Raw genomic sequence first — 27347 nt, 5'->3', positions numbered from 1 at the left:
GAAATATCCTCAAGTATCAAAATCTGGCTGTGTTCCAAACTGGAACAAACTAAAGATCCCCCAAATCTTTTCCAAGAGGAGAACACAAGCACAGAACCCTTGTAAAGGCAGGCACATCCCAAAGAGGCAGTTCTTTAGGACACTTCTCTGAGGCACAGGAGGCACAAGGCAAAGCTGGGACTGCCAGCACTGAGCACTGGACCTCTCCATCTTCCAGAGTGGGAGGGTCTCTCACATTCTCTTCCTTTGGCTACAAATTCCATCTGAGGCTCAGATGTCTTTTGTGAAAAGCCCACAAGTGTTTTCTCTTCCAGAAACAGCATTTTTAGACAAAGGATGCTTTGCTAAAACATTCCCAAGCAGTGCTCAATCCCTGCTCTTCCAAGCTCAGCTACATTTTTCTGTTTCAGATAAGGAAACCAAACCTTGAACTTCAGACTATTGTGACTCACTGAAGTGTTACATGGTGGAATGAATTTCAGAGATGCTGCTTCACTGAAAATTTGCAATTTCCTGAGAAAACACCGCCTTTTCCTGCACTTCAAACTATGCTCTGGCAGCAGAGATTTTTCACGTCATAAAACAAGATGTTCTAATTGAAAGCATTGAAAATGCTTTACTGTAGTAGAAATGAAGTCCCTTGTTTCATCTTAAAAGTTCCTTGTATGAAAAAAACCAACAACTGAAAAGCTAAAATTTCCCTGAAACCAACTGTAAAATAGTATAGAAATTATCGCGTTGGGAACGGATCCTCTGTGGATAAAGGTGGTTTCTGTTTTTTTAAGGACCTTAGTCCTTAAAATACATATTAGTTTTGGTTGCCATGCACACCTGCTCCCTGAGAGGTCACTGTGACCCATTCATATTGATCTACATGCAGATAGGAGTGAAATGTTGATATTTTGTAAGAGTTCCATGTTTTCACTGACAACATTTTTCATAGGAACCAGAATAAATTGCTTTGGTTAAATTTTCTCCTATTTTATCAGCTACAAAAGAGATTCATTCCTGTTGGAAGGGTTTTCTTATAAAGAAAAGCTTGTGATTCAATTCTTTATCATGAGCACTCAGAGAGGATTCATATGTGGTGTGCCTGATGCCACAGACAGAGAAAGTAACTGATTTTTACAGGCACTAAACTGGAGCTTCCTTTGGAACAGAGCAGCTCTGAAAGCCAGTGGTGACAGGTTAGCAAAGCCCTTAGTTTCAATAGATAAGGTATCAATAGGCTGAAAGAGAAATTACAGGTGAAATACAACCGTTCCCATTTCCATTCAGCTTGATGTCCTGGCTCAGGTGGGAGGCTGGAGGCAGAGAGCAGATAACTCATCTCAATCAGCAGACAGTGCACACTGAGAAGGGGTTTGGTTTGGGGATTTTTAGTGCTTTAAAATATTAACAAAGACCTGAAAACTCTGTTTCTGTTTCACCCATTTCAGAAGGCATTTTCCAGGTTTTGCAGAACCAGGTAACTGTCACTGAATAACGACACCGTCGTTCTCTAATTTATACTGACGATTATTTCACCTACCTGGCAGGTCAGAGAGAGCACCAGCAGCTCTCCATCACCACAATTATGGATTGTGCAATTTCATTTTCATTTGAGAAAACATGAATAGGTGTAAGAGGATTTCAGAAGAGCCAGTGTGGGTTAAACCATTCCCTCCCCAGTCCCACCACCCCGCCTGTTCTCCAGCCCAACGCCTCCTCCTGCACACGCACAACTTCTCCCTTCTGTTTATTTGTTGTTTTAAACACTCTAAGCAGAAATTGACTTTGGCTGCTTTTCCTGAACTCTGAAGTGTTTGAGCAGATAAGATTCAGATAAGCCATTAGAAGACATTTTCATAGGTCCCTCTTCTCCTGGCAGGGGTCACCAAGGCCAGCCATGCACTGAGGTTTCTTTGCCCTGCAGAAGGATTTTTCTGTCTCATTTACTTTTCAGTCTGGGCCAGACTTTTTTACTGTATCTCACTTGTAAAAAATGTTTCAGCTGAAAGATACTTCTTTATATGCAGTGCTGGGGAAATACAAGGTGTAAATCTCTCTGCTGCCCTCCCAAACGCGGTGGTGGTTTCCCAAGCAGTTTTATTGAGCCCCTCAGACTCAGCAAAAGGAGTTGATCTGAGCTCCTCTTCCATTACGGAAAATAAATAAAGAGTGAGAAAACTCTCATACTCCAAAAGTCTTAAGATGTGCCTCCAGAAAGAACTGCTCTTTAGAGGACAATATAAAAATAGTCACACTTGTTTCAATGAAATACTGATTAAAATGGATAAGATTTTATTTTCCTATCACTGTTTTTTCATCTTAAAGGCTTACCTGAAATGAGAAGGCTTTTGTTCTCCTCCTAGACAAAAAGGAATTCAGGCTGTTCTTTCCACACAAGATATTTGTTATAACTACAGTCTTACTTATGGTTGGCATGGATTTTGTCACAAGTATAATAATAATAATAATAATAATAATAATAATAATAATAATAATAATAATAATAATAATAGTTGTTATTACTACTGTTATTACAGCTGTTATTACTACTACTACAAATAACTACTACTACAACAAATAGCAACAAATTTTCGAACACTGTGGATCACTGAAATTGTAGAATTAGCTGGGGTGTCTCAGGATGGAGTCTTGAGTGGTAATACTGGTTTATGGTACTGATATTAATCTTCTTTTCTCCTCCTGCCCCAGCATCAACGTGTTCTGTTGTTCTAGGAATATTGTTTATGTGCCATGTGGTTTACTGTACTAGAGACCTAATCATGTTTAAAGCTAATCCAGAAGAAAAGTATTTTTTGTGGGGTGTGGTTCTTGGTGGTGGTGGTGTTTTTGGGGGGATTTTGGTATTTTTTGAAGTAGCTGTGTTCCCACCTCCATTCCCAAGTGCAGTTGCACAAACACTGGGGCTGGCAGGACTGCAGGGGTGGGATAGCACAGAAACCAGCAGCAGGTGGCAAAGCAGGGGAGGCTCGGTTGGGGCTGCTGCCACACACTTGGCCTTGGATACCCACCTCAAGGGCAGTCAGCAAATCAGAACTAGAACTCACTTTGCTCCAAGCTAAGGCTGCTGGCAGCAAGGAACTCGGGGCAGACTGCAAAACCCTGCAGGAATCCCAGGCAAATCTGCAGCGACACCAAGGACACCACTGTCTCAGCAGGAAACCTTTGCTGTGTCAGTAACCACATTTGAGCTAATGCTCCCTCGCATTTGTAAAACCAGCAGCCACAACTTTGAATGAAATGCAGACATTGAACATCTTCAGTGTGAGGGGAAGAATATTTCTGCTTGCCAGACTAGAGATGTGCAGACTGGAGCACTCACCATTCTGCAGCCCTGGGAAACAGGGGTGGAAGCGATTCCAGACTCAGGGATGCTGCACCTGCTGCAAGGAAAAAGGATCACTTGAAGAAAGGGTTGCTGAAAACATTCTCCCATTAATCTAAAACACTGCATAAAGGATAAAACAGCGACTGAAAGCCTGGGGATAAATTACCTTGCAATCGTAAACAAACACACATCTCTCCTGACACTAGAGAGTCCATCACCCCTGAGTCCCTTGTGACAGAACCAACTGCATTTGGAAATCTTTATTTAGAAAACTAAACAATCTGGCAAGATTTCAACATAGACCTCCCAAAGCCTAATGCTGTGAAACTAAAGCCAGCTCTGCAAGTGTAATTTTACTCTATTATCACATTAGCCATAAAAAAATCTTCCTAATCGTTACTACTTGACTTAAAAATCCTGTGTACGAGTAAAATCCAGACTGTGATCGCCACGAGCAGTAAGGACTGGAGTGCCATCCAACGGTGAGATAGTCACTAACAGCTTAATAAAGATTTCTCCTCCACCTGCTCCTGCCACAGCAGGGTATGAAACACCCTGAAAAGCCAAGGAGGCTCTGAAAGGTCTGAACCAGCAGAAGGTGCTCAGGCGCACGCACACACACACACACACACACACACACGCACACACACACAGAAAAGTTATTTTCCTTTAACAGAGGCAGTAAGCAGAATTTTTGGTATCCTAGTATTGTTTGCAGCACTCAAGTTTCATCCCATCCCATCCAGAACTTCTGTTTCCCAAAAGCTGAAGCCTGGCAGCTGACAGAGCAGCAAACCCTGGGGATGACATGCTCTGCCACTCCACAGTGCAGTTTGTGCATTTGTGTGCTCAAAGCTTTCTCCATCAAGATGCTCTGAGCTGTGGAGGATGGAGAGAGGATATGAAATGTAGGACTGAGTTTGGACAAGCATTGCCTTTTTTATGAAGTAGAAATAAGTAACACGATCCAACCCTTTCCCCTGGATTCTCATTGTCATTTTAAGAGCCAGGCTCTAGGGGACAATTTGAAAACCAAAACCTCTGAATCAGACTCTAATGGGATGAAAAAACAGTGTGCCTTAAGTTGCACAGGTTGGAATTGTTTTGGGAAGGGACTGCCTTTCTCTGTGCAAAGAGCAAGAAGGGTTGTGTCCTGAGAGCAGAGAACATTTTCATTTACCTAATCCTCCATTATTATATAGATCTAAGTTACCAGTAAGACTTTTAATCTCTTCTGTGTTTTATTTCCTGCAATCCTTCGCAGATTTTGCAACTTTTAGTATTTTGTAAGGTAGATCATAAATTTCATAAAGGCTCTTAGGAAATTTTTTGCTGCTCTGCATTTGTGCGGAGGCACAATTTGAGGATTAAATATGTACTAAAGGGTGAACACGTTTGTAGGGCACAGATGTCTGATCCAAGAGTCCGTTTTCAGCCCATATTCTTGGCTGGAATATATTTCAGACCTTCAGCTCTACTGGGACAGGTATTCCTGGCACATGTATCCAAAAGCGTGGAGCCAGTTGAGTCCAATTCAGCACTTGTGTAAATCCCCTCTGGCTTCAGCTGAAGTTATAAATCCAAAGAATAATTTACCCTTTGTCCATCGCAAGCCAGGACTGAAAATTTCATGAAAACAGACCTTCCTGTAACAATTCCAATCCAGACATTCCTATCACCTTTCCTATTCTATCCCAAACATCAATAAATTTTATTGTAAGATGTTTATTTTAAAAAAATCTTATAATAATTTATACTGTATAAAATTATATTATTTATACAGTATAATATATATTATTGTATAATAACTTATACTACAAATTTATATAAATTTGTATACTAATTTATACTATTTATATATAATTTGTACGGCTTCCTACTAAGCAGGAAATAGTTCAGAAGCCACCAAAGAAACCTTACAAAAAAGCCAAACTATGCCAGGGCCAATTTCCCCTGCAATTTTAGACGGAAATATTCGGCCAGCGGAAAAGTACATCTTCACAAGGAGGAATGGGAAGAAACAGAGTAAAAACTCGCAGGAGGAGCCGTGCCCTGCCTGCGGCGCTGCTGCTGCGGGAGGAGGCGCGGGCGGTGAGCAGGGTCGGGTTCCAGCACTGCCGATGGAGCAGTGACACCCAGCGGCTCCTGCCCCGCTGGAACGGGCTCTGCCGGGCTGGAACGGGCTCTGCCGGGACAGAGATTTCTGAAGAAATATAAGATAGACTGATTTTCTAGGTTACTCTGTGAAATCTTCAACCAAATATCAATTTGTTTGGGATATATGACTTGGGGTATCGATATCCGGATTTCAAATGCAGGACTAAGGATGGTGGCTCTCTGAGATGTGTAGGCTACAACTCCATTTGGAAATGAGCGGCCTTATGGAAAAGCTGAGGCAGACTGACAGGTTTATCTCCTTGGACAGAACTAGAGCAGCTGGAGAGCACTGGCCATTTCGGGCAGGAATGCAAGCGCCAGGAACAGATGATCAAATGCCATCCGGAGCCGGGCAGGTTCCTGAGATCACACTAAGGGGCAACGACAGAACTGAGCTCATTCTGCAGAACGTGCAAGAGTGAAACCCTCTCCATCTTCCGACAGCATCCCAGCCCTGTGCCTGCCACATGGCACTGCCACCACCCTGCCACTGGCACTGCCACCACCCCGCCACTGGCACTGCCACCACTCTGCCACATGGCACTGCCACCACATGGCACTGCCACCACCCCGCCGGTCCCCTCGGTGCCCTTCCCCTGCCAGCGTTCAGGAACACACAGAATCACGGGATATGATCATATGCAGGCGCTTTTATTGAACAGCTCTGGGAATTGGGGTACAGACCCAAATCTGACTCCGACACGGCTTTCGAGCTGAACGAATTATATATTCTATCGGGACCGGGGGGGTCGGGGGGTCCCGCAGCCGGAGCATCCGTGGGCACGGTGGGGCATGGTGGGGCACGGGCAGGGCCCGGGTGGAGCCGGGCGGGGCCGGGAGGAGCCGGGCGGACCCGGGTGGAGCCGGGCGGGGCACGGCAGGGCACAGCGGGCACGGGCCGGGCTCAGCGGGCACGGCGGGCCTGGGTGGAGCCGGGTGGAGCACGGTGGGGCCCGGGAGGAGCCGGGCGGGCCCGAGCGGAGCCGGGTGGAGCGCGCTGTCCCCGGCACGGCCCCCGCAGCCCCCGCGCCGCGGGGCGGGCCCGGCGCCGCTCCCGCCGCCCCGGAGATGGCGTCGCGGGGCGGGTGCGCAGTTCCGGCGGCAGCGGAGGGCGGGGGCCGGGCAGAGCCGCCGCGGCCTCGGCAGCAGCTGCAGCCGGAGCGGCGCGGGGGGCCGGGCCCCCGCCGTGCAGATGGAGCTGGAGATGGAGATGGAGATGGAGAAGGAGTTCCAGCGGCTGGACCAGGCCGCCAGCTGGCCCGCCATCTACCAGGTGAGGGGCAGCGCCCGCCCGGCTCTGCCCCGCCGCGGGCGGGGAGCGCTGCCTGCCTCCGCTCGCTGCCTGCCGCTGTTCTCTCCGCGGTGCCGCCGGTGCTGCCCCAGCCCTGCCCTGCCCTGCCCTGCCCTGGCTCCCCGCTCCTCCCCGCCCCAGCGGCACCGGGAGCCGCCGCTGCCCGCTCGGGGGACCCCGGCCGGGCTGCCCCGCTCGGCGCATCCTCCGCGCGGGGACAGCGCTCCGCTGGAGCTGCTCCGGCCGCCCCTCCGAGCCCCTCCGAGCCCCTGCGAGCTGTCTTTGGGGTGGAACAGAGGAGCAGCCAAGCGGGCATCAAACGCATTTCGCTTTTCAGGCGCCGTAATCATAGAACAGAGCCTGAAACAGCCTGTTAGCGATACTTGTGCAGCTAGCTGCTGCTGGATTTTTATTGTGTCGCTTGCTGCATTTCGATTTTTTGGTGGTATTTAAAACAGCACTGTGACAAACGTTAATGCTTGCAGTAATAATTGCCTTCTGGATCCAGCTAAGCACACAAGCCGCAGAAGTTGGTGCTTTTATCTTTAAAAGTTCTTCACACCTTTATCTAAAATGAAGTTTAAGAGAAGCTGAAATACATGAATGACTGGGCGGATGTGTTCAGTCAGATCAGGCAGCATTGCTGTAACATCCATTTGAATGTTTAAGCTGGTATATTGCATAAATGAAAGACTTGAAGTTCATGTTTGCAACGTAGATGTTGAGCTTTGTTTCTTTCAGTGTGAATTTTTCTGGCCATAGACCATTGAGAGGAGTTGTATAAAAGTGAAATAAAAGGACTTCAGTTTGAGAATTACAGCATGCAAGTTTTAACAGCAGTAGCTTGCAGGGGGAACATCTTGAGTTGTCTGGCCTTTAGAGAATAAGCATGGCATGTTGAGCCTGCTTTTCAGAAGGTCCATTTCCTACATTTCCCTGCCGAGTGTCAGTGCTTGCTGACTGTATCAGTTGAAAGTCATGTGGATATATGACGTTATATTTTTGCTGAACTGTTCTGGATGATTTGGTGTGTTGCAGGCATAGTGCTCAGGAAATGATTTTGAGTAACAGAGCTTTGTAATTTAAGTAGTACATTTTTACAGGTACAATTGAATTACAGAAGTGAAATATCTAAGTAGAATGAGGGAATGGCCCATTTTCAATGAGGGATTAGCATTCAGTGATATTTTTGTCCTGCTGTCTTTGAATGATATGACTCAGTGGCCTGCTCAAACTGTAGCACAGCATGAGCTTTGATTGAGGACTAAAATTCAGTTTAAAAAAGGACTGAAGTGATTCTTTGGTTTGCATCCAACTATTGACAAGCACAGGGGGTGGGATTTCTACTTGGTTTTTTTTTTTTTCCCTGATTGTAAATGTGTGCATCTATGTAATGAAATTCAGTTTCTCAACTGCATCCTGCTTTTAAATAAGCTGCTGGAAATGGCATCTTGGCAGGTCGTGTACATCTGGAAGAAGAAGGTAGTTCTCTGTGAGCTGTGCTTTTGGTGTCTGGGCTGTGACGTTAGCAAAGCAGTTTTCCTACAATGCTGGCTTTGGCATGAAGGATGCAGTAAGGAGAGCAGTGTGTGTGATATGTGCAGAAAAGCATTTCCCCCAGGTAATTGTAGCACGGGATTGTGGCACCTCAGTGTTGGGGTTGTAACTGTTGACACCCAGAAACATTCACCAGTGCTGCAGGTGAACATCTGCAGCTTGCCCGTGTTCCGTGCCTGTCTGTTACCTGGAAATCCAGCCCAGCATCTCCAGGAGGAATCAGCAGCAGACAGGGAGGTGAGGCTGAGGGAGACTGTCTGGGTGCCACATGATGTGGAAGGGTTAAAATTGTCCCTGCTTCTTTTTTTTGGAGGAGCGGAAGCCGTGTTCAGCTATGATAGTACAGTTGGGAAAGAACAGAATTTAGCTGACCTTCTTTTTTCAGCAGAAGTAATCCCAGCATGGGGACACAAACGTTTCAAAATGAAGACCTTGTTTAGGTAATTTTGTGACGATCAAGTCTTGGGCACTGCACAATAGTGGAACCATTCTCTGTACAGCTGGTCAGAACAGGGTGAACAGTGATGAAGTTCTTTGTGTTTTGTTACTCTAGGGTTTTTTTGAATGTTTGTTTGGTTTTTAATACCTATTTCTATCCCATACTTTCCTCTAGCTTTGCTTGTTAAAAGAACTACGAGCCATAAGATTCTGTGGAGGCTGTTCAGGGACCCAAGTGAGAAAAATAATTGCTAAGGTTCTGGCTGTTGTTTGTGTTTTAGAGGAACATAAGTGTGAGAAAGGCACATTCAAATGAAAATCCTCTTCCATAAAACAGTAAGAGGAAAGTGAGCTTTACCATGTACTAACTGTGGTAAAGGTGTGCAAGAGAAAACAAATTCTTACGGGTAAGTGAATGATATGCACCCTGCAGAAATATCATTAGAAGTAACTATTGGAATGAGAAGCATTCACTCTGGAGATGTCACAACAAAACCCATACCCCAAAGCTAAGGAAAGCACAGTTTAGGCTCTTAGAGAAGGAAAGAAAAGTAGATATTTGTCCAGAATATCAAAACAACTGGATGGATATCATCAAAACAACAATGACTAGATTGTCATTTGCTCACAGTGCAGTATCAGATTTTCATCGTAATTTCACATGCGGAAGTCTCTCAGAACTTTAGGAGATGCTTTAGTTTCTAACTTCTTACACAGGATGATAGAATGAGATATTATCTTAAAAACACATCCCTCAAATACAGATAGAGTTGCTTCTTGTGTTTAAATAAACCAGATATGTTGACTTTAGTATGTTGGCCAATGATATTAACTTTGATGTGCTTATCAGGAGCAGTAAAAACACCTCTGAATTATTTACTGATGTACCATTCAACCAGGGATTCCATCCACTATGGATGGAGGCAGAGCTGACATTTGGAGACTGCTCAAGCAGAGTTTTCCAAGCAAAATGAAACTAAAATGTACATTCTTTTCTAGTTTGTATAGTTAGTGGAATATATAATAAGAACTGGACATAGTTTAGATTTTCCAGCATGTTTGGAAGTGAGTATCCTGAAAACAGAACTACCTATCTCTGGAAAGCTGAGTTGTAGTTGGGGTTGTGTTTCGGGCCTGTAAATAACTGTTCTCAGTTTCTTTATTCATTTTTGGGGGTCTTTTAGCCAAATATTAACATGGATGTTTGAATGCTTCAAACCTCTCTAAGCTAAACTAAAATACTACAAATTATGAAAATCAATGAACTTTATTCAGACTATGGGAGGAAGATGGGTATCGTGGAAATTTTGGATATCCCTCTGTCACGACGTAAAAGGCATCGGAAGCTTTTTAGGTATTCATTGTCTCTGGAAGAATATTTGTAGAATATTTTCTTATGTGGATGGATTTTGATGCTGGAAGTAAACTGTGAAATGGTTGACCCTGAAGAATTGTAACAGTGTGGTTGTGTTGTGTATTTAGAATCAATGGAGGGGAAGCTTTAGAAGTGCTGTTGGTTTATAAGCTGCAGCAGGAGTGCAGGCTGCAGTCTGAAAGCATTTGGGTTACTCCTTTGCTCAGGTGCTAAGCAGCAGATAAATTGTGGCACGAACATGACTTTTTATAAATGCATCTTTGTGCTTTATTCTGCCAGTTCTAGCTGCAGGTCTCTGCATGCAGTGCCTTGCCACTGCTTAATTTGTGTTCTGTTGATTCATTTGAGGCTCAGCATAATTGGCTCTGGCTGTGGAAAGCTGGTTTAGAGCTCAGGCTTGCAGGGAGTCTCTGTTCCTTCAATAAGCTGAAGATATTCCATGTTTTCCTGTGCTGTACGCTGAGTCTTCCTCCATGTGTGCAGGGCGAGTGCTGGAAAGCAGAGTGTGGCTCCCAAGGTCAGGATGCTCCCTGGAAAGCAGAGCTGCAGGGGATGGCACCTTTGTGCCCTTGGGGCACTCTGCTGCCTGGCTTAGGCTTCACTGCTGGCTCTTTCACAGCAGCACCCATTGTGTCTCCTGCTGGCAGACTGGAGAGTGCCTAAGGCCCATTGTACAAAACTACTGAGCCACTAGCTCTTGCTTTTTCTACAGGGTTTAAAATCTAAATACTTGAACCCAGAGCTTCTGTGATAGTCTTGCTGGAAGCAGAGCATGGAAAAATGGAGCCTGTTATGGTTATCATTTGCTAAAAGTTTAGAAATCATACAATGGCTGTATGATTTCACAATCACACAGTGGTCACCTGCTTCTGTACACTTTTGGAGGGGTTTTATGGTGTTAGTATGTTCTTCCACACAGTATTGTTGCTTCCTCTGTGTGCTGCAAGCACAGATGTATGAAAGAAAACTGTTAAGGAGAAAGCAGTGTTGGCCACATGCCAAATGATGGTAAATTCAAATAGAAATAGCCCTTGTAAGCAGAGAATAAAATGTGGTAGACCAAATATTTTTCGAACTAGAATAACTTTCTAAATATACTGGGTAGGTTTGAAATAACAGTTCATCCTGCAGTTAACTAAACATTAAAATTAAATGTTTTCCTGTAATACTTGCTTTGCAAATGGACTTTCTCCAAGGGCTCTCTTTAGTTGAGTCTTCAAAGGATGTGGCTACGCTGACATATCACTGCTACTTTCTTGTAAACATGAGAATTACCAGGTTTTAGATCAGTGTCACTTGCATGGCCTAAGTATGTGTTTGGGTTGTGAATTAGCCTCATGAAATACTGAGGATACTCAGCGATTGCTTCTCTGCAGTGTTCAGAAGGAGCATACACTTGGTCTGGTCGCTGAGCTTGGATGTTTGCAGCACTTTCCATTGAGGTTTTCTGGGTTTTTTAGTCATTGGTCAGCTTGTTTCATGTTGATTTGCAGAAGGGGTGGTTTTCTTCTCTCTGGTGCCAGGAGACATGCCCTTGCTGGTTTGACTGGGAGAGGCACTTTGATAGAGCATCCAAATGCCTTTGTGTGCTCACTTTGTAGATCGTGGAGGGCAAATGCCAGTTCATTTTCTACCATACTCTGTGAATTCAGATGTGCTTTTTCTCTCACCCACGCAGAATATAGCTAAGATTCAACAGCTTGCCTGTCATATTATACCAAGAAAAACTGGTAAAAGTGATTCTTGGAAATGCATGTGATTCTGCTAATAGTGATAGCTGATCTACTTTCAAATCTTCTGCATTTAAGCAAGCAGGTTCGTAGAACAGGAGCAAAAAATTTACATCCTGGTTGGGAAGGAAAATGAGCTGGCATAATATGAAACTTTTAGAATTTTCTGTTTTTTCTTACTTTTAATTCTGTACACTTTCCATGTGTACAGTTGTCTCAGCTCTTGGTTGTTGTGGATGCTTTAGGAACATGTAGGGGTCAAAAGTCACCTTCAGCACTGAGGGTGAAGAGATCAGTGGTGAAGATTTACCTGTTTCACTAATGATGAAGAGACCATTTAATCAGATTTGCATTGTTCTGTGCAGTCTTTTTCTTCTCCTTAGAAGGTTCAAACAGTTTCTACATCAACAGAAATAGAAAATAAGGCAACAATGCAGCAGGTTTTGCATTCTGTCTTTAGGCAATTCTAGAAGGACCTGTGTAGGGTACAGGGGTGAGTGTGAGCTGGGCAGACCTCGCTGCAGGCAGAGGAAACCTTCCCCTCTGGGCTGGCAGCTCTCTGTACTTCATGTACTAAAATAATTGCTAGTTCAAAATGCTACTACATAGTACTGTTCTAACCTTAAAGCAGCTATTCTGTTTGTGATCTGTGAGGTGCTTTTGCTTGTATCTGAAGTTCCCAGAATTTTATGCTGCTTCTGTCAAGTCCTTGATTCGTCGAGTACTTGATGCTGAGAGCTGTCCTACAAAAGAGACTCTGTTTCTCAGACTCTTTATATTTATATGGAACAAGTGTTCTACACATAAAGAGGAATGTTCTCATAACCTTCTTCCCCTGTGCACAGTTCAATGAGAATTGCTTGTTTATACCATTCCTGATCCCACAGTAACAGGTTACAGTAACATAAACAGCGTGACCTTTTAATGCGATGGCAGGAAGTAAAATGTGAAATCTATTTTAAAAATGCATCTTTGACTAAGGAAGAGTATACTTCCTTTTTCTGACAGGAAAAATAACCCATGCTTGTTCAGAAAATCTCGATTCCATTTTACTGTGTGGGGCCTGTTTTTTCCAGTCTTCTGTAGAGCTGCTTGAAGTAGGACTAAGCCTCTGCCATCCTCATGTGGAATTGTATCTCCTGTCTTTAACATTTGCACAACCATCAGTGAATAAAGATGGGGGCTACAGGAAAAACACAACTCTGACACAAGCAAGAGGTTTTAGTAAGAGGAACTTCTTTTGGAAAGAAGGAAAGGGTGGGTCATTGGAGCAAGAACTGGAAAAATACTACTTAGCTTCTTAAACAGCTAAAATACATATTGATACATTTGACAGAATTTCCACATATCTCTGGAAGTGGAAGAGATATGGGGAATTCTACCCAGTAAAGGGGTGGGGGTGGACAGCCACCTAACTCTGGAAAAGGTTTTTGTTTTCTTCCTTGAGGGTTTGATTACATTGGAAGTTAACACTGTCACTTCTTTCTTAAGCCTCCACTGATGGAGAATTTTCACAGTAAATCGCAGTTGCTGCCTAGAGCTTCATGGTCTGTGGGATGTCATGAACACGAATCGTGTTTCAGCCTGGGCTTTGTTTCATTGCCAGTATTGAAACCTTCTCAGACCTGGCCTCAAGTGTTCGGTGAGCAGAGTAGACGAGCCGTTTCAGAGCTCCTGTGGGGAACGTGCAGGAGCCAAGGAACCCTTTCCTCTGCTCCCTGCGCGTTCCTGAGCTGCGGCGCCTCGGTCAGGACTGCGGTTGTGGGGTTGGGGTTGGTGCTGTTGGGCACTGGGCAGCGGTACCTGCCTGGCTCATTCTTGCTTTCCCTTTGGAAATCATCCCCTTTGCCTCTGCTCTCCAGCAGTGCCTGGTGGCTGGCACACCTCCTGAGAGATGGACCCGCAGAGCGTGTGGCACCTGGGGGCTCTGAGCACTTGGAGGGGCAAAGCCCACAGTGCTCAGCCCTTCTGTGCCGAGGGGCTCAGGAACGGGCTCTTTTCCTCAGCTCCTGGAGCTTCTTTGCCCTGTGGCCATCAGACTCATCTGGTGCTCAGAGAGGCAAGAGGCTGGAACAGGAGGTTTAAAATATGTGAAATCTTTAGAGTTCCTGGATTTATTAGCCCACGTGAGAGCATTAGTGGAGAGGTCTAATCTCACCAGTCTTTTTAGAGCCTGTCAGGAAGCAGACGGAGCAGAAAGGTTTCATGGAAACTACTGCCTTACGTCTTATCTGTCATTGATTTTGTGTTTGTGATTTGTGTAAAGCTGACCATCAGGAGCCTCCACTGCCAGCCAAGCCCATCAGTGAGGCTTTGCTTGGTCACCCACACAATCCAGTGTACAGGATGCTCCTCTGTGACCGACTGGCTGACAGCAGGAAATTCCTTGTGTGCTGCTCTGCCTGCTGAGCTCTCTGCCACATGAAATTTGGGGTGGTAAAACTGTTAAGTGCTTATTATCTTCTCAGAATAGCTAAGTAAGTTAATATTGCTACTCAGTTAGGAGAAAGCATTCAAACATTTATTGCTTTCATGTAATAACATCTACATCTTTTGGGTTTTCTTGTTCCAAAGTCTTTGCTAGCAATGTGTTCTGCATATTAAACTCTCTCTACAGGCAAAATTGTCTTGAAATACTTACAGAAGAATAATATAATCTAGAAATGCTTTGCCCTCAGCGGTGTTGATGTTAAAGGAGGCATTTGTGTGTGATTCTGATTGTTGATAGCCTTTATTTGTGGATCAGTGCTCAGAAGCCTTTGGTGTCGCTGACTTTTGGGGGTGGGGAATGTAAGGGGTTGTGATGGATGTGAAGGGCTTATTTAAAGATATTTACTGCATTTTTTTTGTGTTACTTTTTTCTGTAAGTGTTCCAGATCTGTTCTACAGTTGCAAATGAGGATTTGAGGTAGACATCAAGTGACAAAGCATGTTTAGTCACAGCTGATAAGTGCCTTTGGCTGGCAGGAAGTGGAACACGATGAGCAAGAGTCTGGTGGAGCCTGGGGTGGGGTGGGTTTGGTGCAGCACTGTCTGGGCTGGCAAGGAGTGCTGAAGTAATAGGAGTCGTGTTCCCAGAGAGGATACTGCCACTACAAGAGGTAGAAGTTGTGAGGGTTGCTTGGCTGTGCTAAATCAGCTGGTTTAGTTCTGAGAATTAATTATTTTTAACTAGCAGGATGAGTAGATGTATGAAGTGGCAAAACTTTATCTCATCTGATGCACACAACTGACTCTCACTGCAGTCTGTTTCATTAGCATGGGGAGATTCACCAGTCCTTTGAAGGCCTGGCTGGTCAGGTTTTACAGTCTTTTCCATGTGCTGGGGTGCAGAGTGTCAATCTGTCCTGCATGAGGATGTCTGTGAGCATTTATCTTGATTATGTGATGTCCCTGTTTAACACTGACATTTGTTTTTATAGACTCTCAGTTGCTTTCAGATGAGAAGATGTCCTGTACAGCTGGGCATGAAAGCTCTCTGTCCCCGTAGTGACAATTCAAACATCCTCTAATAACACAGGATTGGTTATGTCAGTGTCTTGAAGCATTGCTTTGCAGCTTGGAGAACTAAAAATACTGAATACAATTTAGCTTGCAAGGTCTGGCTGGGTTGGGTTTATGGGAGGGGTTGTCTTTATGCCATTTCCCAGGCTTGTTGGCCATAGGTGGATTTTCTTACACATTTACATCTCTGCTGTAGATGGGCACACAGCTGTGGGCTGGGGACACGGCAGTGGTGTTTGCCTCACCCCAAACTGTGCTGGGACTGGGAGCTGAGCAGCTCAGAACGCTGTAAGGTTTAATATTAACCTCGCTTGCTTAGGTTGCTGTCCTAAACACAAATTAGATAGTCATGTGGAAAACCAGGAGTATCCTAATTCTGCTTTATCTAACATCTGTTTTCAGCAGTACTGTTTGTTCTCAGCAGGTTTTTGTGTGCACTGCAGTAGCTTGGCAACCTGTAGGTTGCACCATTCAGTGAATTCTGTATGGTTTTAATCATCACTACGATTTTCCTTTCCAAATTTGAATATTCTAAGTACAGTGGAGTGGGCATCTGTAATTATAACTGCAACCACCACGTTAAACAGATCCCAGCTGAAGCAAGCTGTTCTTGCACATTTGTAATCCAGCAAGTTCCTTCAATTGCTGTCCTGAAAGTCTTTCTTAAGAAAAGATACTTAAAACTTCTCTGTGGAAATGGTAGTTAAGCACTTAGAGCTGCTTTAAGTTCCCAAAGAGGAGTTTGGGCAGTATGCTGAGAAGGTACTGAAAGCAGGGCTGGTTGCTGGTTCTGCAGCAGGAGCAAAGCTCAAGTTTGACCTTTCCCTGCATGCAGAGGCATGAACCTGCATTGTGCAATCCTGGTAATTGTACATTCTCTTTAAACTCTTGGAATCTTGTTAGGTAAGAAATGATAAAAAGCTTTTAGTAACCGTGTAATGAGCATGCTTTGGCAGAATGAATCTGCAGTTCCACTGCCTGTCTATTACTAATGGCCAGCAGGGTGAAACATTCTTTTGCCATAGAACTTGCTGGAGTTTGGTCTTAATTGTAGAATGCAGACCCACTTACATTATGGAGCTGGTACCTGTGTAACATATGGTTCATAATTTTGAATGCATGGGGTTCCTTGATACTAAATAAATTCAGTTTTCCCCCTCAAACATCTGACTTAAAGTCTGCATCTCCAGAAAGCTAGTAAAGCAATGCACGGTACAAACTTCTTCAAGGAAATGAAGTTTGCCACCGAATAAGATGTAGATAATGGTATTTTTTTAATAGGTAAAGCAGAGTTCACCATTTCCTATATAACAATTCATCCACTCCCTTTCTGGTGGGTTTTAGTACTTCCTCTACATACAACCTTGTATCTTGGAGAATTTTTATGGAATTAGTAGAAAGTTGGACATATGGCTGTTGCTTGTCCCATAGTATTCTAAATAGAAATATAGCACTGACACGGTCTGAACATGGTGTGAACATGGTAGTAATGGTGTGATTGTTTCATTAATGTGTGCATATAAATTAGAAAGTTCAGTCTAGCTTTTAGATTCACGTTGGAGTACCCAGTGTCAATGAAATTATTTATTCAGAGGAACACCCCTTAGCCATGAGGGAAGAGAAATTTGCTTTTTTTTTCCAAAGTAGTGAACAGTTTAGTTGTGTTAGAACCAGGACCTTCCTTTCTCATCTGAAGCAGCTGGGAACTGGACCTTGCCTTAACCTTTCAGTGCAGGCTCTTCTGAATGCTCCGGGTGGAGGGGAGTTGGCCTTTACCTAATCAAATGAGAATATCTGCCTTTATAAATTAAATCTTTCAGAAAGAGTAGTGGGAAGTCTCTAAAGTCTGGATATTCTGTTGCATCTGACGTGGTAACAGCATTGTGCTGTGAAGGCTAATTTAGTAGGTTTTGGGGCGGGAAAAAATCTTTGGGGCTCTTATAATATGCAAACTAATTAGAGGTTACAGTGAACACAGCTATTTCTGGCCAAGCTAACTAAGCTAGGAATTCAAATTACTATTTTTAGCCATCTTACAAGGTCTCTAGTTTTCAATTATACCCTTGCTATTACTTCTAAAAATTATATTGTGTATTTATCACCCTGACAATAAGCATTTTTTGTGCAACCAGTCTATTACTTTTTTAATTGAACAAAGAGTTTTTAGTTCTGTGAGATATTGTGAAGATAGCTTCAAAATCACATTCTGAACTAGTTTCTTTTTTTCTACTAAACTTCGTTTGGATCTTTCTGCAATGATTACTGGATGAGAAAAAGCATTCCTCAGAATCTGAGTGCTGAATAGACCTACTTCATGCATAAATTTGTTCCTTTAAAAAAAAAAATTCAGTCTAATTTTAACATAGCATATGGCGAGCTGGTGTCTAAAACTGCTTTAACTGGCTGTACTTTCTAAATGCATATATAACTCGTTCAACTCCAGATAAATATTAAAGAAAAACCATTGTAATTCGTATTTTCTTCTGTGAACACCAGTAGCTTGCTTACTCTGTCCTATAAATTATAATAGATGAAATCTGAGTTTAGTTTTAGGCAGTGTTGGGGGTAGAAAGTGAGGCTTGCAAATTTACTCTGTCTTCACAAAATCCTGTTTCCATGATGATGAGAGACTTTCGAATCAACTCAAATCAGGAAGAAAAGAATGAGGCAAACTCCAGAAGTTCTGATTCCTAGGTAAGAATCCTTTGGTTTCTGGCTTTTTGTCGTAACAGAAAATGAGAAAATACACCATTGGAGTTAAGCTGGAGGTGCTTTTGTGTTTACAAGGAGTTTCTCACCAGGACTGCAAGAGGAATGCAGGATTCCCAGGCCTGGCTCTGATCCCTGCTCCCTTCCAGGGCCAGTTCTTCTTTCCACAGTGCTCATCATGGGGTAGGGGAGCTCACCTCAGGCTTTCTCCCCTTGCCTCCAGGAACCAGGGAAGGAAGAGCATTCCTCCAAGAGCCTACAAAAGAATTGCCCAGAGAAATGGCCTCCCTGCTGAAAGGAGAGCTCCAGAGCTGCTGGTTCCTGAAATGGTACTGAGAAACACCAGGTTAGACACTAAGGAGTTGGAGCATCCCAGCTGGGAGCTAATCCAATGGGGAGCACAAGCAGCATCCCTTGGAGCAGCCAGGAGGTGCTGCCTGTCCTGCCTGGGGGTGTTTTGGGGCACCCCTCCTCAGGGGGAGCACCAGTGGCTGCTTGGAAGAGAGAGCAGAGATCAAAATCCCTGCTCCAGAATAAGGTCTCGTTCTCATTTAAACCCTTTAATGTTTCAGCAGTCCTAGAAGACAGAGATGTTGCCATTACATTCCAAAATAAACAACAAACTTGACATTAGGGTATTCAAAGGACAATAGCAGCGATGTGAAAAAAACGTGTGGTATTTTGCTTTGTAAACCCTAGAAGTGTGTTTTTGTAGCTCTAAGTCTCTGATGAGCAAAGGATTATGTGAGTGCACGTTCTCACAACCAGCCCATGTTTTCCCTTTGCAGCAAGTGCTGATGGTGTGTTAACAGCATAACAAAAAGAATTGATGATAAGTCTTGGAGCGTACAAAGTCTCCTGCTTCCCCTATTACTCACTGCATTGCCTGTGGTTTGGGAGGTGTTGGAAGGTGCCAAGTCAAGCTGTTGAGTCTGTAATGAGCTCCATAAGTAAATAGGGGAAGTGTGGAGCTCTTTGACAGCTCAGATTTTTTGTTTTGATGCACGTGTGGTTCTGCAAAGCTTCTCTGATATCTGTGAAGGTTTTGCTCTGACTTTTGTCTCTGTGTAGACAACTCTGATTCCACCTAGTTTGTAATACTTTGAGCACCACAATTTCTGAGGCCAGATTATTTCCTGTTTTCAAGTAGTAATGTAAACTTCTTTGGTCTTCATTACTGGTAATGAAGTCAGTGGCACCTTTCAGGAGGGGTGTGTGTTTTCTTCTGTTGGAGCCCCCTCACCTCTCTGCGACTGAAGCAGTGCTGCAGAACGGGCTGAGAAGTGTGAGCAGCATTGTCCTGTTTGCTAAATCCAGAGTTAGAAATCCTTGTGATCTTATTCCGGGAATCACGTGCCTTCCAGGGAATTGTCCTGGTGCTAAATGTTTGGGTATAAAATCAAACTGAAAAAAAATCCCAGTATCACCACTAGGAGACCATTTAAAAAAACTTTTTCTGACTTGTTAGGATTGCCTTGGGGATTAGAACTATAGAATGTCCCGAAGCTTGACAAATAATTTGTCTCTGCTGGATAAGCAAAAACGATGGATTTAGGAGAAGTGATGACTTTGTAGTAGCTGGAAGTTTATCCACACCACAGGTGCTGCTCAGTCTTGTGTGTTTGTAGGTCCTGTACCTGTCCCTGAGGGAGTCCCGGCCTTACTCCTGACTGAACTCCTGGTGCTTCATGGCTGCTGCCTAATTAGTTTCAATTAGGGACGAAAGGGAAAGCTAATGAGTTGGTGAGGCTGTGTTCCCTGGAAGGTGTGGTTGGTGTTTTGGGAGAGCTTTGTAACCCTGGTCCTTTTCCTTCAGCTGGTGTGCAGCAGAGGCCGGGGTCTCAGCAGCGGGCTGTGCTGGCAGCCTGCAGGGAGGAGGAGGAGGAGGAGGGTGTGTCCTGGCAGCTGCAGTGTATGGGAATCACCCTTTGCTGGTGGCTAAACCCACAAGCCAGGGGACGTGGCTGGGAGCTCTGTGGGCCCTGCTGTGGGAATGCCCTGGTTGTGGTGGAGCTGCCTCTGGCCAGCCTGGAGCACGGCCCCGCTGCCATGCTGAGCTTGGTTTTCTCCCTGCCTTCTGCTCCTGCTGTGGGCTAGGCAAGCAGCTCTCTCACATGTGGTACCTTACATTGAAAATTATCTCAACACGGTTAAGGTCACTTGGGAATGGCAAACTGCCCTTTTTTCGTCGACAGTGCTGGTATTTTAGCAAATTCTGCATGTCACGGATGAGCAGATGTTGCTGTAGATGGAGAATGCTGGACTTGTCTCATTATCTATTATTGTGACCAGTATTTTTAAGATACCAGTTGGTAACCTAGATGTGTTAAACTCATGTAATCTCCAAAAGGATTAAAAACAATGCTGTGGTTGTTCTGCATCTATGTGAGTTTGAACTGCTGATAAGATAACTACATGAGTGTTGGCATTTCTTTTTTGAAAAATAAATCGAACATTTGCAATCTTATTTTGTTCCTTTAAAATATTTGTCCTGAGTGAAACAACTGCGGTGTTTGTCTGTTAAGCAGCTACGGCGCTGTCCTGTTTGTTTGGCTTTTAGTCGACACACTTTCCAGGAAAAGGTGAAAGGACACAAACACCACAGACGAGTTTCGGTTGTAGCTCAGTGCATGTGAAGTTAATCTCAAGTGAAGGCTCTTTTTAAAAACTTCATTGAGGCTTAGTAGGAAGAGTAGAACTCAGATACCCAGGGCTGGTTGCTTTCAAACTCACTTGTGATGTTGCTCGTGCCCACAGAGCCAGTTCTGTGTCTTTGTGCTCCTGCTCATTTCAGTGGGGCTGGCACAGGTCATTAGCTGAGTGTGTTAATGATCTTCCCAACTGATGTCTGGGCCTTCAACTGTGACAGTAGATCCAGTACTAAGCAGTGCCCTGGAATCTCTTCAGGCAGAAGGTGATAACGTCCTTCTCTGCTGGTGCGATACCCAGTTCTGCAGTGGCCTGTCAGATTCCTCCTCAGCTGCAGGTAATGCAGATATTCTGCAAATTTGTATTCTTTCAGTGGGCACTGTGCCAGCATTGAATAGAAGAGCAGGATGTGTTCAGAGCCAGGATCAAAAATGGGAGAAAAGGAAAAAGAATCTGTAAAGATCTGTTTGGCTTTTAACTGGTAGGACCTTGAATGTGCTACCTGGTGAGGAAGCAAAACTTACATTTGATTATCTTATTTACTTATTAATCAAATTAGTTCATTTATCTTAAGATTACATGGTGGTAATGGATTGTGCAAGATTTGGGGGAATGGTGATAATGGATTATGCAAGATTTGGGGGAGATAACCTTAGTTAAGGTTAAGAAAGCAAGACTGTACTATCAGCACAGTATCTCTGAAAGAGAGTAAAGGGCTCTGAGTATAGGTAAAAATTCCATGGTAAATTATCCCATGGTTGCTATTTCATTAAGCCAGAGATCCCCTTGAGAAACTCTAACTACCTGCAGTGGGGACCATTTCATGTCCTTTTGTTTCCAATTTGAAACATGCCATTTGCAGCTTGTCTAAATTCTGGAAAATACCTTGGTTATGCAGCACATGGAAGGGTGTGAGAAGTGTTTTCATCCCTCACATTCTAGAGTTTGCAGGGTTCATGTCTTTTTTTCTCCTCTGAAGCATCCAAAGCCTTGGGTTGTGTTGGTGGTGTAGCTCTGTAAAAGCCATAATGCTCTTGGATGGCTTGTGAGATGTCAGAATAAAAATATTAGGTATCTAGGAAAGCAGGACTGTTTATAACCACAGTTGTCAGTCAGTGAAGCCTGGAATACCCTACGGGCCAACAATGATACATTTTTAAACTCACACAAAACCCATACTGCAAACAAATTAAGGTCTGGATTTGCTAGGCAGACTAAATTCCTTTAGGAGTTATGTGGCTATCTGGTCTGTGGGATACACCAGTCTGTTTGAGATGAGGTTAAACCAGAAGTTTTTATGTAGAGACCCCTAATGTTTGGGCAAATCAAGATGTGGATGTCATCGTGGTGGTTATTTTTCTTACAGAAGAAGAGCAATTGAGTTAGAACCTCTTGACACTTTAATGAGAGTGTGGTTTATTTCCTGGCACTGACTTTGTTTGATGGTACAGATAGTGAGGCTTTGCTTTTGCACAACAGCTGTCAAAAAAAAAGCCATTTTGCATTCTCAAACATCTCTATCCTTCCAATAATGTCCAAGATGCACTTCTGGGGAAGATTGAGTTTCTGGGAGGAAAAACAGAGATGGATGTGGAGAAGAAGAAGGGAACTTGACTTGTTTTCTTATGCCGATGCTCCATTCAGTTGTTTCCTGTTTTGGCAGTGAGTACATGGCTACAAAACAGCAGAAGTAGAATGTTCCTGCCAGCAGCTCTGAACTTCTGTTATGGGTCATAAATTTCAAGGACAAACTATATTTTGAACTTACAGAAATTTGAGAAGTCTCATGTAATTCTTTAACCTGATACTAGAGTTTAGCTCTTTGATTTCCCCGTGTCGCAACATTCATAAGAACGAGAACTGAAAAATCAGTTTCTGCCCATTGCAGATGACACTGAGGCAATCTGAGAATCTGAGCAGCTGAACTGTGCGGTGCTGCTGTGGTTTATTGGCAGCAGTGCCCTCCTTCTGGGAACATGCAAAATAATGCACTGGTGAAGTTTGGAAGTGGCACGAGTCTGTGGCTCTCTCCCTTCTGGAAGCACAGCCAAGCCCTGAGAGCCATTCAGTGCAGGTGTTGAAGTGAGCATTTGCAGCGTGCAGTTATCTCCCATGAAGTGGGTGCAATAAGGGACTGCAGGGTTTGCTGTCAGGAGCCTCTCCAGGGAGGCATGGAGCTGCTCAGTGGTGAGAGGCAATCTGCAGTACCTGCTAGCTGTGACAAATACGGCCCTGGGAAAACTGAGCCCGCTTTGCCACGTGTTGATATGATTTAATAAGGCAGTCATGGCCAGTTTGCATTCCCTGGGGGGTTATTTCCGTGCTCCCAGCAGCTGCCTGGTGTCACAAACCCCTGAGGCCGCGGTGCCAGCGGCGCTCCCGCTGCCCGGGCACTGCTGAATTAGCAGGGGGCTTTCTAGGAAACCGTGTCGCAAGTCTGTGATTTCTTTCTATTTATTTATTTGAACCTCGTGTAATTGTGGTGTTGAACTTTAAACAAGCCTGTCCTTTCCTCTCTCTGCTGCTCAACCTCAGGAAGAAGCTTCACATAGCAGGCAACTGGTTTCTTTTTTTTTTTTTGAGGGAGATTAGTAAGCAAATCAATGCTACCGTATCTTAGTTGAAAGCAAAACTAGGAGACCAGAAAAAATGTTTTTAAAAGGTATTAAAATCCACATTTGTTTCACTTAGCTGGCTAGACTTCTGCAGCTTCTTGTTAAGATTTATGTTGTGTGATGTGATACGTCTGTTCATTTATCTGATTTTTAGATGACCTTCCTCGTACCTACAAGTTACATCCTCATTTCTCGTTCTTCCTGAAATACCCTGATGTGAAGCTTAATGTAGGCTAAGAAATCAAATCTTCCCTGTCAAAGTGGGTTACACGAGCAGCTGTGTGCTTTGTATCTTCGTGAAGTTGTTTGTTGGAAGTGAGTTCAGGGCCTCAGGTTGCTCTGTCCCATGCTGAATCTGAGCACCTTTTCCCATTTGTGTAAAGTGGGTGTTTGCTGTGGATCTCTTGGTACTTGCTGGTTTTCTTGTGATCTTCTCTACAAGTCTTTGCAGCCTCATTGGATTGTAGGGGTATTTCCATTCTGAAACCAGCCTGAGTGGCATCCTGGGGAGAGAGCACCTTCCACTTGACTTTATTTAACTTTTTACTCTTCCACCTTTTCCAGCAGTATCACGTGGCATCGTTTTTTCCAGTGGCAGCTTTAAGAGGAAACCTGTTTTTTAAGCTAAGATTACTTTTTTATATAAGTCTTTATATATAATTTTTGTGAAGTGCTGTCCTCAGTGTGAGTGCCTCAGTAGATGGATAAGGAGCAATTCTGTAGCACCTGATAAGATCTTGGCATTTGCTGCTTCCCATAGGAGCAGAACTGCTAAAATGGCAGTAAATTGTTATCTCTGAGTCTGATCTGCTCCAGGGTTTATGGTGCAATTAAATAGTGTGATCAAATTGGGCCCTGCTGCAAGGCTTCCTGGGAGTCTGTCTGGTGAAGCTGCAGACACTGAGACTGCACCTTTAGTTTCTGTTCAAAATACTGCTGCACAAATCTACACAGTGTGCTTGAATGGCTGATGGCATGGCCACCTCTTCCTATGGTCTTACATAATATTTATTTGAAGATTTTGGGGTGCATCTTCTCCTTCTGAATCTGAAGAAGATGGGGAAAGTGAAGCCCAGTGTCTGCTGTGCTCAGAGCTACAGAAACTTCCCGTTTGAAGAACAGGGCTTCAGCAGACTTCCTCTTTCCACCCTGAAATATTTGGAGGACAGAGCTTAAAATCAGGAGATGAGTGGCATGAAGTGACTCATGCTCCAAACCCAGAGCATTTGACTTTGGAAAACTGACTTCAGTTCTAGCCCTTCCTCTTTAAAGTTTTGTATTGCACGACCTTTGAAGTGAAATGTCGAGCTTCCTTTTTGACAGGCAGGATCTCTGCAGTGTGACTGGATGTGATTCAAGGAGGTGTTTTGTAACTTCGTGAATCCCTGCCTTCATCCCCTACCTTCAGTTCTCGTGACACCGCTGCCTTCAAGTTCCTCAGAGCAGCAATTCCGTGCTGTGAATGAGTGATTTCTCCAGCGTGGGACCTTGTGGTGCTGTTCTGAGCATGTTCTGGACCTACCTAACAGCAGCTGGGTGGTGTCAGGAGTGATGTGACTCCAGCAGTGACCAGGACCAGCAGTGGCCACACAGCTCCTGTGGGCACTGGGTTTTTCTCTCCAGCCATGTTCTCTGTTGAAGGCAATTGCATTTCCACTAAAGTCAACTTCATATCCTGGAAGTGACCTGGGATGATAAATTTTCTTTGGTCACTTTAGATGTTCTAGCAACTTCTGTATCCAAAAAAAACCCCAAAAAACCCAACCAAAACTCCAAACCACTGTCCTGCCACGTTGCTGAGGAGAGTCTGTCCTGTGTGATGTGCAGGCATGCCTGCTCCCCAGGATTTTCTGTTTTCCCATTTCCTCAGCCCAGCACGGAGTGCTGGCTGCTTTTCACACCAGGCAGCAGCTTGCCTGTTGCCGTGCCTCCATCCCTCTTTTGGTACCATCCCACCCTGTGGTTTTTCCTGCTTCTTGAAACATGCTCCAGAAATACACTGCTGGTTTTAAATAGTCTGCTGAAGGCACACGAGTGACTTGTGTCTTCCATTTTCTCTGTGCCTGTGGGAGTTCAGTATCTCTAGAACTCCATTATTCCCCAAGCACCTTTAGGCAGTGTGGCATCTTGAAAAAGATCTGATATTTGCTGGTGAGGTAATAGCCAGCTCTCCATTCCCTGCATTATAAATGGCAGAGAATTTCAGTTCCTGAAATACTTGATGTTGCTGTTGGAATCTGTGGAGCTCCTGGGGACTGGCAGTGGTTTGTGTGTGCACATACATGTGGATGCTTCAGTGTAATATTTTTGTATTAGAGTTCCTTCATATAATTCCATTTTGTAAAGAAGCACTTGATCCATTTACTTCTAAAAGGGGGGACAGTTTTTTATCAAATCTGTTAATGCTGTGAAATGAAACTGTGTATTAGTGCTGCTGCTAAAATAGCCCAGTATTTACAGAAAAAATTCCTTAGGGATCTTGGTTTGGTTTGCATTTTGGTGCTTTTATAATATGAATCCTGAGTGGGAGAGTTGTGTTGGTATTGGGTGTTGGGGATTTTCAACACACATTTGGGAAATGTGGTTAGTGACCTAGAAAACCATTTTTCCAAGTTCCTTGGAACTTTTTTTTATCTTTTTTTCCTTTTTTTCTCTTGTTGATCCTGTACAGTTAGTATGGAAGAATAAATCCCTGTAAAGTACCAAGTCACCAACCTGGTGTCAGAGACAAGTTTCTGAAAACCCCCATTTTAGCTGCCTCATGTTTGAGATATTAGACTGTTGCAGTCCAGATCATATTCTCCAGACTGCATTCTTCATAAGCAGAAATACTGGCAGCCATGTGTTCAGTTATAAAAAGCTGGCAGCTGATGTCAGCCCTTATTTCAGTTTTGGAATACTGTGCTAATTTTGGGCAGGTTTATGGAAATCAGCACTCTTCTCCTGACATGTAGCATTCAGGGTAAATTGGTCCATACCTGAATAATGCAGCACAAGAGATAAACAGGTAATGTGCTTCAGTAGATGGCCCACTTGAAAGAAATCTTGAGTGTTGTACACGATTCTTTATATGCAGAACTCTGCTTGCACAGTATCATTTACAATGTGAAATTCTGTTTCAGCAAATTTGGACTAATGTCCAAGGACAGCAGAATTGTTTTTATTTTAATTTCTGGAATTGTCTCAGATAGCTGAGCTATTATCTGAGTCTGAAAAAAGCTGAGAGAACCCTGGTGATGTGTTTGAGGTGTGCATCTGTTTTAGCTGAGCATGGGAATTGAGTGCAGCTGACTTCTACCTCTGCACTCTGTGACATCGAGCTGGCAGCTCAGGACAGTTTATGTGGAAGTGCTTTGGGGCAGAGACCCTGCTCCTTCAGGAGCTGAACATACCTTTCACAATGTCTGGTGAATGTTGTGCTACTTTATTATCCAAACTAATAATATTTTAATAAATTATGTTAGTGTTGTATTCTGAGAAATTTAAAATTTATTCTTTATTCTGAGGCCCAATGGGCTTTGTGTCCAGAACTTCCTCACATGAAAATGTGAAGTCAAATGGGTATTTTTCTTAAAATAGCTAATGGTATGAAATTAGATGGATTCATACATAACAGGGTTTTTGATTGTTTTGGTTTTTTTTTTGTTTCAGGACATCAGGCATGAAGCCAGTGATTTTCCATGTAAAGTGGCCAAACATCCCAGAAACAAAAATAGAAATAGGTACAGAGATGTCAGCCCCTGTAAGTACACTTTCTTTTTCATTGTTTATAAGACTGTTGACCTCTAATGACTTCTCACAGCTAAGTGTTCTTTGTAAGGACAAGTTTCTGTTAGGTGGATAAGCACCCAAGACAACTCTTTTTGATTTTATTTATTTATTTATTTGTGAGACTGGTGTCATAGGATGCTTTTCTCTCCATAGGGTTACACAAGAGCAGCACACAGTAGGGTCTGTATTTGTGGGCAGAAATCTGAAGAAAGAA

The 27347-nt window shown here is 43.8% G+C and overlaps 1 protein-coding gene across 1 annotated transcript in view; it reads left to right on the top strand.

The window, feature by feature from the left end:
* The first annotated feature begins 6539 nt into the window (after nucleotides 1–6539).
* Nucleotides 6540–27347, top strand: part of PTPN1 (protein tyrosine phosphatase non-receptor type 1) — a 30889-nt gene continuing 10081 nt past the window's right edge. The window contains exons 1-2 of the mRNA XM_030288505.4: nucleotides 6540–6767; nucleotides 27014–27104. Coding sequence (XP_030144365.4) covers nucleotides 6687–6767; nucleotides 27014–27104 — 172 coding nt within the window. The 5' untranslated portion in view covers nucleotides 6540–6686. The remainder of the gene's footprint in view (nucleotides 6768–27013; nucleotides 27105–27347) is intronic.

The sequence above is a fragment of the Taeniopygia guttata genome, chromosome 20 (genome assembly GCF_048771995.1).
Source record: "Taeniopygia guttata chromosome 20, bTaeGut7.mat, whole genome shotgun sequence".
Taxonomy (NCBI): domain Eukaryota; kingdom Metazoa; phylum Chordata; class Aves; order Passeriformes; family Estrildidae; genus Taeniopygia; species Taeniopygia guttata.
The sequence above is the reverse complement of the archived record's forward strand: the minus strand, read 5'-3'. Positions and strand labels throughout refer to the sequence as shown.